This window comes from Acinonyx jubatus, chromosome C1 (assembly GCF_027475565.1).
Source record: "Acinonyx jubatus isolate Ajub_Pintada_27869175 chromosome C1, VMU_Ajub_asm_v1.0, whole genome shotgun sequence".
In the NCBI taxonomy this organism is placed as follows: domain Eukaryota; kingdom Metazoa; phylum Chordata; class Mammalia; order Carnivora; family Felidae; genus Acinonyx; species Acinonyx jubatus.
The window spans coordinates 39,904,854-39,920,544 of record NC_069381.1 but is presented as its reverse complement, the minus strand read 5'-3'; the positions used below and the strand labels follow the sequence as shown (position 1 = coordinate 39,920,544).

At 35.5% G+C, this 15,691-nt stretch overlaps 1 protein-coding gene and 1 pseudogene across 3 annotated transcripts in view; both read left to right on the top strand.

The window, feature by feature from the left end:
• The window catches only part of FAF1 (Fas associated factor 1), a 508,536-nt gene that overhangs the window by 332,220 nt on the left and 160,625 nt on the right, over window positions 1-15,691 (top strand). For all 3 annotated transcript variants that reach the window (XM_027059229.2, XM_015070778.3, XM_015070768.3), the window contains one exon: window positions 10,471-10,566. In XM_027059229.2, coding sequence (XP_026915030.1) covers window positions 10,471-10,566 — 96 coding nt within the window. The remainder of the gene's footprint in view (window positions 1-10,470; window positions 10,567-15,691) is intronic.
• Window positions 8,256-10,464, top strand: LOC106974062 (serine/arginine-rich splicing factor 7-like; annotated as a pseudogene).

Below are 15,691 nucleotides of genomic sequence, written 5' to 3'. Positions count from 1 at the left end.
AGAAAGGAAGCAGGGGAGAGGGGCAGAGGGAGGAAGAGAGAGGCTTGAATTATTTCTAAATGCTTCTGAGATAAAACTTCCTGAGTTTGAGTTTTGGCTCACTGCTTAGTAGCTCTGTGACCTTGGGCAAGCTCCTTAATCTATGTAAGGTTCAGTATCCTTCTCTTTAAAATGGGGATTACAATAATACTTACCAAGCAGAGTTATTGTGACAGTTAAGTGGAGTAATGCATATAAAGCACACACATAATACCAATATATATTAAGCTCTCAATAATAGCAATTATTACTAAAATATTTTTAAAACTACTGAGTAATTTCATGGGTATTTGTATATATATTTCAAACCTTATCAAATTATATATTTTAAAACCTGTATGGTTTATTGTAGGTCACTTATACCTCAATAAAGCAATACTCAATGATGTGTGTGTATATCTTCTTTGTACTACAATGATTGTATTCTATGCTGCTGCCTTGTCAGGATGGTGGCTCAGTCAGTTAAGCATCCAACTCTTGATTTCAGCTCAGGTCATGATCTCATGGGTTCGTGAGATCAAGCCCCAAGTTGGGCTCTATGCTGACAGCGTGGAACCTGCTTGGGATTCTTCTCTCTCCCTTTCTCTGCCCCTCACCTGCTTGTATGTACCTGCTCACTCGCTCGCTCTCTCAAAATAAATAAATATTTAATAATAAAACCTAAGTATTGTAAAACTATAGCTTTACTATTTGTATCTTTTAAAAATTAGTTTGTAAAATACAATGCTCTTGTGTTTAAAATTTTTTTCTTTTATTAATATTTTTTAAATACAAGAGCATTGTATTTTACAAACTAATTTTTAAAAGATATCAATAGTAAAGCTATAGTTTTATAATACTTAGGTTTTATTATTAAGTGTGTCACATTCAGGACAAGGATCCTTCAGGTGATTGAACTGAATGTTCTTAGTGATGTATTAAGATGACAGTTCATAAGAGCTGGAAAGGGTCTGAGAGGTCTTTCATGTGGGTTGCTCTCATATTTTACAAAAGAGAATATTAAGGCCCCTGATGACTAGCCCTAAGTCCCATAACTTGGTCTCCAATTCAGAACTCTTAAAATGTCTTAGTCTCAGTGATTTAACAGTGAGGAAAAAAGACAAGCTGCAATGTGGGGGAGAGGGCTAAAAGTTAGCTACAGAATAAAAAATACTTTGAAGAACTAATTCATATTTTTAAAGAAAGTGTTATTTAAGAAGGGCCCTATAAACATTCTGACAACTAAGCTTAAAATAATAGTACTGTGTCAATGGCTTGTTAGAGGTGGCCTGTGATCAATTATGATGGTTTATAGGAGTTGTCATTTGCACATTGCCCTAATATTTCATTTTAATTTGTTTATGAGGAAACACTATATGCTTTCTTAATTATGTAAAGGGAAACATTGAGAAGATTCTAAAACTTCACAGAAGAAAGCACTTTGAGCGTTTCTCAGTTGTTTCAAATAATTGCCATTATTTATGAAAATTAGTTTTATCTGTATGCTTTGCATAATTTACAACCTTTTAGTCTCAGGATCCTTCTGTACTCTTTAAAAATCATCAAAGACCCCAAAGAGCTTTTGTCTACAAGGATTATATCTAATAGCATTTGCCATATTCAAAATTAATATTGAGAAAAATTAAGTTTTTTTTATTTTTTGCTTATTTATAAGTTTATTTTGAGAGAGAGAGAGAGGTGGGGAGGGGCAGAGAGAAGGAGAGAGAGAATCCCAAGGAGGCTCCCTCTGTGCTGTCAGCACAGAGCCCGAGGTGGGGCCTGAACTCAAGAATCACGAGATCATGACCTGAGCTGAAACCAAGAGTCGGACACTTAACCGACTGAGCCACCCAAGTGTCCCAAGAAAAAATTAAATGTTTACTTAAGATAATAATAAGTCCATTACACGTTGATATCAATAACACCTTTTAATTAAAAGTAATTGTATTTTACAAAAAATAAAATTAGTGAGTGATGTGTTACACTTTTACAAATCTCCTTAATGTCTGGCTTAATAGAAGACAAGTAGTTTCTCGTATCTTTTGCATTCACCTGTTGTGAATATATCATTTTGGTGGAAGTATAGGAAGAAAATCCAAGCCTACATCCTGGCTCCTCCTGGAGAAAGAAGGAGTATTTTAATAGTCTTTTCAGATAATTGTGAATATTCTTCTCTGATACTAGATCGGAACTCTATAAATGATAGCTAAATGTTAGTTTTAAAAGATTATTTTTAATGTTTATTTTTGACAGAGAAGGCGAGAGCGTGAGCAGGAGAGGGGGCAGAGAGAAAGGGAGACAGATGATCAGAAGCAGGCTCTGCACTGACAGCAGAGAGCTTGATGTGGGGTTCAAACTCACAAACTGAGAGATCATGACCTGAGCTGAAGTCAGACACTTAACCGACTGAGACACCCAGGTGCCCCTCTAAATGTTAGTTTTGATATGGAATCTACAGCTATTTAAATATACATTTTGTAACTTTGTTACAGTAAGATCCATTGATCTGTCTTGCACTTTAAATAGATCCTTTTCCAGTGCATAATTTTATAATATCATGCATTCATTGTTCATCCAGAGAGTATCGGTCCTCTGAGTTATGCAGATTTTCTAATGTTGACATATTCCGTTATTTGATATAAAAAAAAACGATCACCTGTTAATATCACTACCAATCTCATTGGAAAAGTCTTTAAGGGAGCACATGGCTGGCCCGGTCGGTGGATCATGCGACTCTTAATCTCAAGGTTGTGAGTTTGAGCCCCACTGTGGGTGTCGAGATTACTTAAAAATAAAATCTTATTTTAAAAAAAGAAAGAAAGAAAAGAAAGTTTTTAAGCTTTAGGAAGCTGTTGAGCTCATGGTGGCTAATACGTTTTTCAAAATTTTAATTTTTATTTGAAAACTCAAATTTTTTCATGGGTAACTGATAACTCTCAGACCTGTTCCTTGAAGTAACAGGCTTGCTTCATTCGTTTTTGAAGAAAATTCTGTCAGACACCTAAATCCAAATAGCCATTGTTTGTGTGCCAGTCATTTAAGTAATAACAGTGTTCCATTGAAAAAATTGTTGGTTCAGCACACAAGGCAAACAATTACACAAGTGCTTTTTCCTCAGCAAAACCATCATACTTTGCCATCTGCAGCAGGAGTGCTTTTTGCAGACTTCCCATTTGTTCACACAGAGAGTTTTAAAAGAGGTGTATGTACTCAAGAGTCATGTTTAATTAAAAGTAGTATTTTTTACTGATTCAGCAGGGACATTCTTTACTGGACATTTTTATAGTGAGTACATGGCACTGGAGACTTTCACACAGTTTGGTGTCACTCCCTTGATTTGTGCTAAGGTACCAGCAGTTTTGCCCACCTTTGTTTTTTCATTGTCAGTGTAAAAACACATTGAAAAAGTCAAATACCATCTAAGTGTTATTATGAAAATTATTTTGATGTTGTGGACCCCCTAAAAGGATCTCAAGAACCCTGTCTATAAACTGCATTTTGAGAATCATTGGCATAGTTAATATGTTCCTAAGAAAATACTAAATCTTAAGAGTATTCACTAAGTGATGGAATACCTACTATGTGGCAAATCTATTTTCCTTTAAGCCATCTTACAGAAAGCCTGTTAGGAAAGGTAATATTATCCATTGTTGTAGAAGAAACTGAGGTTTGAGATATGAAATATTGATTGGAGTAAATAATAGAATAATAACTACCAGAAGTGAATTTGAACTCAAGACACTCAGACTTTAGAAGTCTTGCTTTCAAGAAAATCAGAAAATAAGCCACAAACTGGTAGAAAGTATCTACAAAAGTTACGTCTAATAAAGGGTTTTTATCTAAAATACAAGAAACTCTTAAAACTCAACAAGAAAATGAACAACCCAATTAAAAAGTGAGCCAAAGACCTTAATAGACATCTTACCAAAGAAGATATACAGATGGCAAATAAGCATATGAAAAGATGCTCCACATCATATGTCATCAGAGAAATGCAAATTAAAAAACACCTATTAAATGACCAAAATCCAGACCACTGACAACAGCAAATGCTGGTGAGGATGTGAAGCAATAGGAACTCTCATTCGCTGTTGGTAGGGATGCAAAATGTTACAGCCACTTTGGAATATGGTTTAGCAGTTTCTTAGAAAACTAACCATACTCTTACCATATGATCTAGCAACTGAGTTTCTTGGCATTTACCTAGAGGGGTTGAAAACTTAGCTTCACACAAAAACCTACTCACAGATGTTGATAGCAGCTTTATTCATAATTGCCATAATCTGGAAGCAGCCAAGACATCTTTTAGTAGGTGAATGGCTAAACAAACTGGTTCACCCAGACAATAGAATATCATTCAATACTAAAAGGAAATGAGATTTTAAACCATGAAAAGACATGGATGAACTTTAAAATGCATATTACTAATTGAAAGAGACCAATTTGGAATGACATTCTGGAAAAGGCAAAACTATGGTGACAGGAAAAAGATTGGTGGTTGCCAGGTGTGGTGAGGGGAAATAGAGATGAATAGTCAGAGCACAGAGGATTTTTAAGGTAGTGAAAATACTGTGTATCATATTATAATGGTGCATAAATACCATTATACCTTTTTCCAAACATATAAAATGTACAACACAAAGAGTGAACCCTAATGCAAACTCTGGACTTAGAGTAATTACGATGTGTCAGTATAGGTTTATCGTTGGTAAAAAAAACCCCATTCTGGTAAATGATGTTGATGATGGGAGAGACTATGCCTATTGGGGGCATATGGTAGGGGGTATTGGAGAAACCTCTGTACTTTCTTCTCAATTTTGTTGTAAACCTACAATTACTCTTTAAAAAAAAATAAAATCTTTATATGTAAATAAATATACATATAACTCTCATGCCATTCAACAAATAACCCATTTTATGTATATAATAGTTTGATTTAATTAAATCCATGACCCATTTAATGTATATAATAGCCAGTGAGATTTTTAGGCATGAAATTCTTTTACCCCAACCTATCCCTAAGCATTCATAAGATTATACCCTCAGATGTGTTGTATTTATTTAAAGGTATAGAATTAAATAATAAAGGGATTTTGACTTGATTTCTTTTTCAATTTGTGAGCCTATTTTGAATCTCTGAATCTGTGATGATGGAAAGTCAGAGAATTACAGTCTAACATGGCCAGAAAAAAAAAAAAAACCTGAATAAAGCCTTGAAATAGATTTTGCAAATGAGTCACAGTCCTTCATTATATTAGGGTAAAGCAGTCTTGTGATTGAGAGATTACCATTTTTTATAAACCTATAAAATTAACTAATATGATGTATGCAAATCTAAATTTTTTAAGGCAACCCTCTGCAACTATAAAATCAAGCAAACCTGCAGCCCTAATCCTTTTTTCCAATTTTTTGCAAAATAAATGCCCCAACGATAATAGTATCGATCCTTTATAATTATATAACCATTTGGTTTCACATACATTATCTCATTGGATCTTCATATCAACTCTGTGAGGGAGAACAGATTGTATTACCCTATTTTTGTATTTAAGGACAGGTTTATTAATCCATTCTCTTTCTAAGAAAACTGAAATACAGAAATTCTAAATGATTTTCCCGTAGTCATTGGGCAGTTGAATGATTTAGCCAGTCGAGAATCTCAGCCTTCTGACTACACATCTTTTATATAAATTTAGGTTATGAGTCCCAGCAAACATTTACTTTAGCCCTAAATTTTTGAAATCACTCTCTGAGTAACCATTGTCCCTTCCAAGGGGTTGCTAGCCCTACAGAAACTGCCTGGAGGAGATATAGCCCCATCTTTACTCACTTTTATTCCCTTTTTTTTGTGCCTATTCTTATATGCATCTTTTGTCTCTCCACCTGGTATATATGTTCCCTTAGGACAGACTTACACTGGGTACATAGTAACTCAGAAATTCCTGACCCTGTAATTTCCTCAGTGGATTGTGATTGGTGTCTGAAATAGAGTGATGCAGAGGCCCACTTGGTCAGCTGTAGGCTAAGGAGAAAGTGCTGACCACTCCTCTTCAGGAATTACTAGTAGCTATGGGAAAGGTTAATGTTAATAACTATAGACACCAGCCATTGAGGAGCCAGCCCATTTGTAGTACTATGTACTTTTAACGAGTACTTTCCTCCAACTTCTAAAATATGTCCTCTTATAACTTACACATGAGTAGGCTGCTATGCAAAGGTAGTCACAGTAGTATCTAATCACCATTTCTCTCTCCAGGTCCTAAAAATAATGATCATTGGACTGATAATAGGTCTTCTGCCTAGTCCGTATACTTTCAAAATCAGCTTTTACTTACCTTAATTTAACCCTTTCAAAAGTCCATTGACGTAGTTAAGTCAGGGATTACTTACCTCAATAAATGGAAAACTCTGGCTTAAAATAGAGACTTTCACAAGTTCAGGAGGCTGGGAAGTACTTGACTCAAGATTTTTCTGGCTCCTGGTCCAAATTTCTTTCCATTATGCTACACTGCTTCTAATTGTCAGTGACATTTACCATCATTATTGTTTCATTACCAGAGGATTTCAGGATGGGGGAGGAGAACTTTTTTTAAATGAAAACTATTGTGAAAGTTAATGTGACTTAAATTTAGCCTGTGCTTCTTATCCAAATTAGCTTTGCTTTTCTTGGTACTGAAATAAAATAAATTGAGTTAATTATAAATGATGAATAGAATGACAGGAAGGATGCAGTTTGCTTTCTGTAATTATTATTAATCAGGTTTTCTAGCATTTGTAAGGTACAGGGCCAGAATATCTAAATGCCAAAAAAACTAACAAAAATCTCTAACCAGACTAAAGGAAAAATAATAATCAAATACAAATGATTTTTATCAGTATAATATATATGACAGCACATACCTCACATGATTGAAAATACCTGTATAGTTATGTGACATTTGTAGTTTTCATTCCAGTACTTGTCTTCAGATAATTAGCTTATTTGTAACACATGTTTGAATTGTACTCATGACCAACCCACTGTTGTGTCTTTGGTTGGTTTTTATGAATTTACAGATATTTAGGTTGCCTCAGATATCAGTTTAATTCACACCTCCCAAAAAGTTACCAATGGATGTTTTCAGTGTGCTAATGGAGACCCTATCTTATTTCTAATAATAATAAAAGAAACTTTTTATCATCATTATATTAAATACACCAATGTGTCATTTCATGAACATTAGAGAAAACACCCTCTTTTCTCTATTTAATATTGTTTTAATTCTATGTAGACAAAAATGACATGTACTCATATTTGCTCACATTTTCCCAAATTTAATTTAAACCTCAAATTAATTATTTAATATCTGACCCACTAAAAACTTCAATAGAAGTAAATATATGTGGCTTTAATTATGTTGGCTAAACTAGGCAGATTCTTTGGGTAACATCTTGGATCATAATGGTAATAAAAATTAACTGAATGTTTGTGTGCCAGGTACTGTGCTAGGTGCTTTACATACATTATAGATTCATAAGCTATAATAATTTGATATTGTGGATTAATATAATTAAATAATAAATGACATTGTTACTATCTGTGGAAATTTTTCTTTTTAGTGCCTTCAACAAACACTATTCCAAGTACCCTCCAAAAAAGATTTATAGAGCACTGCCCTGGGAATTAGTAAACTGAAGTATTATTCTATTTGGAAAAGTAACAGACATACTAGTAGTGGGTGGTGATGTGGAGGTTATATATGATTAGCTTTATTTTAGACTTATTACAGTTTCCTGGAGCACCAGTCTATTGTCTTATGAAAAATAGCCTTGACTAAAAATAAACTATTGGTACTGCATCAAAATAAAAAGCTTCTGCACAGCAAAGGAAATAATCCACAAAATTAAGAGGCAACATATTGACTGGGAGAAGATATTTGCAAATGACATATCCGATAAAGCATTACTATACAAAATATATAAAGAACTTAATACAACTCACACCCCCAAAACAAATAATCCAATAAAAAAATGGGCAGAAGACATGAACAGACATTTCTCCAAAGAAGACATACAGATGGCCAACAGACACATGAAAAGATGCTCAAAAGATCACTCATCATCAGACAAATACAAATGGAAACCACAATGAGATACCACCTCACACCTGTCAGAATGGCTAAAATCAAAAACACAAGAAACAACAAGTGTTGGCAAGGATGTAGAGAAAAGGGAACTCCCTTGCATTGTTCGTGGACATGCAAACTGGTACAGCCACTGTGGAAAACAGTATAGAGATTCCTCAAAAAGTTAAAAATAGAACTACCCTATGATCTGGCAATCACACTACTGGGTATTTACCCAAAGAATACAAAAGTACTAATTCAAATGGATACATGCACCCCCAGTGTTTACAGGAGTATTATTTACAATAGCCAAGTTATGGAAGCAGCCTGTGTCCATCTGTCAATGAATGGATAAAGAAGAGGTGAGATATATTTTATATATATATAATGTATATATTATATATACACGTGTACATATATATAGTATATATATTATGCATACAATGTGTATATATATTATATACATTGTATATAGATTATATATATGCACATTGTATATAGATCATATATACACATTGTATATAGATTATATATATATATACACACTCACATATATATGTGTGTATATAGACATATATATAAATATTATTCAGCCCTATAAAAGAATGAAAGCTATTAACATTTGCAGCAATGTGAATGGATCTACAGAGTATAATGCTAAGCAAAATAGTCAGAGAAAGACAAATACCATATGATTCACTCATATGTGGAATTTAAACAAAACAAATGAGCAAAGGGAAAAAAGAGAGCAACAAACCAAGAAACATACTCCTAACTATAAAGAACAAACTGATGGTTACCAAAGGGAAGGTATATGGGCAAATGGGTGAAATACATGATGAGGATTAAAGAGAGCACTTACTGTGATGAGCACTGGGTGATGTGTGGAATTGTTGAATCAATATATTTACACCTGAAACTAATGTAACACTGTATATGTTAACTCTGCTGGAATTAAAATAAAAACTTAAGGCTGCCAATACCATTGGCAACTGAGTCGGTGCTACATCTTTTGTACTGATTGCTCCCTGGGCATTGAAAACAGCCAGGCATCATGTCACCTTGTGGGTGGTGTGGAGGAGAAGACCAAGGTATATGTTGGTAGTCTGGGAACCAGTGTCAGCAGAGGAGAGTTAGAAAGGGCTTTTGGTTATTACAGTATCTTAAGAACTGTGTGGATTATGAGAAATCCTCCAAGATTTACCTTTGTGGAATTTGAAGATCCTAGATATGCAGAAGATGCAATGCGAGGCCTGGGCAGGGAGGTGATTTGTGGTTCCCAAGTGAGAGGTGAATTATCAACAAATATGCCTCAGAGCTCTGATTTTGATAGACCAACCACCTGCCCAACATTCCTTTGATCCCAATGATAGATGCTATGAATGTGGCAAAAAGGGACATTATGCTTATGAATGTCATCTTGACAGCTGGTGGAGGAGAAGCAGGTCACAGTCTAGATCACATTTAAGATCCAGAGGTAGATGATACTCTTGTTCACATAGCAGGAGCAGGGAAAGGAGGTCAAGATCACCATCTCCTCAGCGATCAAGATCTGTGTTTCTCTGTAGATCGAGATCAGCTTCACACAGAGGTCTACGTCTGGTTCCATAAAAACATCAAGATCCCCATCAAGGTCAAGATCAAGAATCAGTTCTGTTTCACTATTAAGAATCAGCCAAAGTCCAGATCTCCATTTCCAAAAGAAGCCACTCCCCATCAGGAAGTACACAAAGAAGTGCAAGTCCTGAAAAGGTGGACTGAAGTTCTCAAGTTCACCTTTTAGGGAAGGGCCATTTTGTTTACATTATTATAAGGGATTTGTGATGTCTATAAAGTGTAACCTAGGAAGGGTATTTCAGTTATCTGATCAAAATGGATTTGGGTTATTACTCTATAAATTCACAGCAGTAGGATAATATAAATTTTTGTTGAATGTATTAACATCCTGTGGTCTGAAAATGTGGGTTTTAATCTGGTACGTTTTAATAAAATGTTTCTAACTAGAAAAAATAAAAAGAAAATATAATAAAAGAAAAAAAATAGAGTAAAGGAAAAAAAAGAAACCAACCCTGCCAACCAACATCTTGATCTCAGACTTCAACCTCCAAGACTGTGAGAAAATAGATTTATGTTGTTTAAGCCAACAAAAAAGAGGCCTTGACTATTGTAACATCCCATATATGGAAAAATTTCAAATTTTCAAAGCCTTCCTGGTAATATAATGCATGGGCTACTAGAGTGAGCTTTCTAGTCTAACTTCAAAAATAATAGAAAATATCAAAAGTAAAGTCCTTTTGTGAAACATGGCCTCATTTTGTTTACAAATGATGGATTCTTCTTTTTACAGATGTGTCTTGCTGAATCAGGGCTATCTTATCCCTGCCATCGACTTACAGTGGGGAGAAGATCTTCACCTGCGCAGACCCGGGAGCAGTCCGAAGAGGTAAGCCTGTTTGCCAGCTTTTCGGTGAATAGGAGGCCTGTCTTTCACCTACCTGCCCACTTCCTATTCTTTTTTATCTGCCACACAAATGAATAGATAAAGTTAATGTAGCGTGAATAAAGTCTCAGTAAATTCTTGAAGACAGAAACTTTTCATGCGAGTTTATTGCTAATGTGCTCCTTCTTGGTGTATAAGTTTCATGTTTCAACAGACAGAATTCAGGTGAATTGGTTGAAATGAATTTTACTTAGAATTGACAGGTTGACTAAAGGATTTTCTTTGCTGCTAACTATATAGTAGAATACAGTTATTAGGACTGATCCTGAAGGTCCTTTAACTCCTGGAGTTGGAGCACTTTCTATGAGCCAGATGTTGTGCTTAATACTAGGTAACAAAGGTGAATAACACTGTTTCTATACCGAGGTGCTCAGAGTCAAACATGGTAAATTAGCAAATTAATAATAATGGCATAATGTAATAAAAGCAGTGATAGCATATAGGGTGTTATAAAAAGAGAAGAGGGGCAGATAAGATTCAGCATGTTTGTGTATGGGATGTGTGTCTTTATGGGTCTGAACAGTGTTAAAAGGCAATATCTTTTCCATGGTTACAAATAGCACTCTGTGTCCAGCTATGACTTTGGATACAAGGGAATGGGGAAAGATAGATTGTACATTACAGTTTAGCTGTTTAAAAAGTTTTTATTGAGCTGCCACTATGTGCTAAGAAAAATCATCACCATGACTGAAAAAAGTGTATTGATAGAGGTCATAGCTAAATAATACAAAAAAAATGTTACTTATTTCAGTGTTTCAGGCTAACATATGATCCAAGTATTCAACAGATGGACTAGTCCAGTCAAACCTTTTTCCATTTACATTCTATACAAAATATAGTTGCAAATTTTTATTTAAACTGACTATATATTTTAAATACTTATTGTGGAAGCTCCCACAGGACCTTTCCAGCCATCTTCTGAGTATGTATTTATATCACTTAAACATGTGAAAGAGAAATTATATTCTAGTCCCTGCTCATCCTGTGAAAATGATAATTTGCTGCTCTGGTTTTTAACATTTTTTAGAAATCCACAAGAAAGAAAGGGTTTTCCTCTGCTACAAATACTACTGCACTGTTTTCTTGGGCCTCTAAAAATGTTAATTTCCTTTAAAGAGCCCACACTATTTTATTCAGCATTTTATCTCCCTAATCCTCATGAAAGAAAACATAATATTGAGTTTCACTGTTTGGCAGAAATTGCCAGAAATAATTTATTGAAATATTTCTTTCTTGAGGTGCCTGGGTGATTCAGTCAGTTAAGCGTCCAACTCTTGATTTCAGCTCAGTTTGTGCATTCAAGCCCCACATCAGGCTCTGTGCTGACAGTGTGTAGCCTGCTTGGGATTCTCTGTCTGCCCCTCTCCCTCTTGTGCTTTCTGTCTCTCTTTCAAAAATAAATAAATAAACATTTTTAAAAAAGAAATATTTCTTTCTAGTGCTTGAGTATGTTTTTAGTGCTAAAGCAGGTTATGCTCCAACTCTTTAATGGATAAATCCACTACATTAAAATGTGGCCAATTAGTTCCACCCCATTATTCTGTGCTCTGAAAGGTGACAGATAACCTGTTTCACTTCATTTTATTTCCTTCTCTCACTCTCACAAATATGTGTTATTTGGCCAGACCCTTCAGCAAAAAAGAAGTCAGTGCCATATAGTAAAAGGAGTGTTGATGAGGCTGGCACACTCTAGGTTAGAGAAGAAGTAGAGTGGAGTTAGGAGGCTTTGCTAAACTAAAGAGTCACAGTCTTGGGAGTATCTAAAAATGTGATTATTTGGGATGAAACTATTACTTTTCCTTCTCTGGCTAATTGTAAATATCACCCTTTCCGGTGGCTGGTGAGAAATGGACGGACAAATGTGACTTGGGCTTTTATGCTGTCCTAGAATTATACAACTGAAAGGGATTTTTTAATTTGATTTCCAGTCTTCTCTCCATTCATCCCTCATTCATTTAAACATTTATTTAATGTCTTCTAGGTGCTAAACATTAGGACCATAGTCTGTATGCTGAAAGAGCTCACTCAGAATATACCTTCAAAATATACCTGTGTTTTATCTCCAGTAACAAAATTCTGTTTCATGAGGCAAACCAGTTCCATTGTTGAGCAACTCTGTCTGTTGATATCTTCCTTATATTAAACTGGAACCTGTGTTCCTGCAGCCTCCATCCAGTGGTTCTGCTTCTTTTTTTATGGTTTTAACCCTTTTCCTAAATGATTTCATGTTTCAGGACAATTACCATTTTTCTATTGACTGTCTTAAGCCTGGAGTTAGGAAGCAGATACTTGAGATCAGTAGTTAAATTTAAGTTTTGAATATTATGGATTATAGTTATTTGTCCTCTAGCTGGGGGAATTTTGTTTCTCATATCCTCCTTCTGGTCCTATACCTATATTTTTTTATGATTATTCACCATTTTAATTTCCTTCCCAGCTTTCCCTGCCCCTGACCACCTTTTAATGATCTTTCCATACCTCTGGGTACCTAGCTAAATATCTCCCTCTCCTTTTCCCAGTTGCTTAGGTGAGACAGGGTAGAGACCCATGGACCCAGTCTTCTGGAGAATTACCCAATTCTCAGTTGATAGAGAGGGAGGGGTACCCCAAGAATAAAAAAATAAACTTCAAATGTAGTTGACTAGTTAATTAGTTAATAACTTCAGTTAGGGAAACATCTATTGAATGCTCACTATGAGCTAGTCAGATGAATATAACCTGGTAATTTCATGTTATATAATTAACGAGAAAATTGAGGCAAGCACAAGATACTAGGGGAGCACAAATATGGGGGTGGGAGGCACAATGTTCAAGAATATTTGCAAGCAAAAGCTGTGTCTGCTTTATTCACCTCTGTAGCCCTAACACCTAGTGTGGTACCTGGCCTGTAGCAGCCACAAAATAAATATTGGTGAGTGAATATTTTTTTTAAAAGGAGAGAGGGAGGGGTAGGAGGAAGAGGAAAAGGAATAAGTTGGGAGGGGAGGAGGAGGAGGAAGAAAGACTAGAAGAATTTATATCCAAATCAAATTATAAAGAATAAAGAACAGTCACCCAAATGAAGAAACATAGAAATAGAATTTCATTCAAAGGAAACAACATGGTCTGATGCAGTATATGCACAGAGATGAGTGCAGTTTGGTGTCTGTGCAAAATAAAGTGGAAGACAAAGATAAGAGATGAGGTGAAGGTGAATAGGACCTATAGGTCAAGCTGGGAACTTGAAATCTAGGCAGCCATAGAAGACTTTTAATTATTTTTTAACATACACATTTTAGAGAAGAGCACTTTGGCTGCTGTGCAGAAGCTAGATGTAAGGGAAGCAGGACTGGAGGCAGAGAAATAAGTATGAATCTATTTTACTAGCACAGTTAAAGGATAATGAGATCCCAAACTAGAATATCATTGGTAAAAATAGAGAAGGATATGGATTCAGGAAGTGTTTTGGAAGGAAAATCAGTAGGACTGGTGACTGATAGGATCTGTGGGAGAAGAGAAAAGGAAGAGATAAGAATGATACCTAGGTTTTTTGGTTTAAGTGATGGAAAAGATTCATTCAGTATTCATCCAATAAATTCTGGTTACATGCCTCTTTATGCCTGGTACTGGTCTAAGTGCCAGGAATATAGCATTGAACAAAGCAAAGTCTTTCCATTAAGGAGCTTATACCTAACAAAATGAAATTGAACACAGATAATTGCCAAAAATCTGTATTTCAGTTTTTAAAACTTGGTGAGACAAGTATTTAGCTTGTCTGCCTGTGGTGCAATGCCACATACTGCTAGGGTCAATGCCATGTATTGCTGGAGGAGTCAATAGTATGTGGCATTGCACCACAGGCGGACAAGCTAAATAGTAGTCTGGTTCCTTCTGAACATTTCCATCTGAGTGCCCACTGCAGATTCACTCTGTACGAAATTGAACTTACCATATCTCCCCAGAAACCTATCTCCTCACCCATATTAATAATCATTGTCAACCCCAGCCAAAAACTGTTCATTCCAGTCACTGAGAGACCTGCTATTCTTTGAAACTGCACCAAATGAACTGACACCTCATGATTTTTATGACCCTTTCCTTTTGACTATTCAAATAGGGATATTTTTATGTCAGCATCAGATTTATTACCGTAATTTATTAGTTGAGAAATTTCTTGCTACCAGAGTTTATGTTCTACCCGTTATCTTGATTTTACCCTTACTACCCTTTCCCACAACAAGGGAGGAGCAAGGGGTCTCTATTTCATTTTTATCCTCTCCCTCTATTGGTTCCTTCTCTTTATCCTAAAAACATGTTCAGGTCTTCCCTAAAAAAAAAAAACAAAACTATTCCTTCAGGCTTTAATCTACACTGGATGACTATTTCTTCACCTTCTATTCACTTAACTGACTACAGTTTGGGCTTTTTTCTACCAGGTGATTTAAATTGAATTTATGAGTCAGATACTCATTTTTATAAGATGCTATGCCATCTCTTTTCATTTTCACAGCAGCCTTTCTGGGTCAGTATTAGTCACATTCTATAGTGGGGGTGCAAAGACACTTGCCCAGTGTCATACAGAAAATAGTAGAGCCAGGTCTTTCAGTTATAAATTCAGGTTTCTTTCATGTGGTTTTTTGTCATAATACCTAACTAATAACTACCTAATAACTCTCTCTTCCTTGATTTTCATCATACTGAACCTGTTTATAGTTCTTGTCTGCACTGAAATTTTCTCAGACCTTGCTTCTAAGATTTCTCTCTCACTTTCTATATTTTTTAATATAAAATTTATTGTCAAATTGGTTTCCATACAACACCCAGTGCTCATCCCAACAGGTGCCCTCCTCAATACCCATCACCCACACTCCCCTCCCTCCCACCCCCCATCAACCCTCAGTTTGTTCTCAGTTTTTAGGTCTCTTATGTTTTGGCTCCCTCCTTCTCTAACCTTTTTTTTTTTTTCTTCCCATCCCCCATGGTCTTCTGTTAAGTTTCTCAGGATCCACATAAGAGTGAAAACATATGGTATCTGTCTCTCTCTGTATGACTTATTTCACTTAGCATAACACTCTCCAGTTCCATCCAC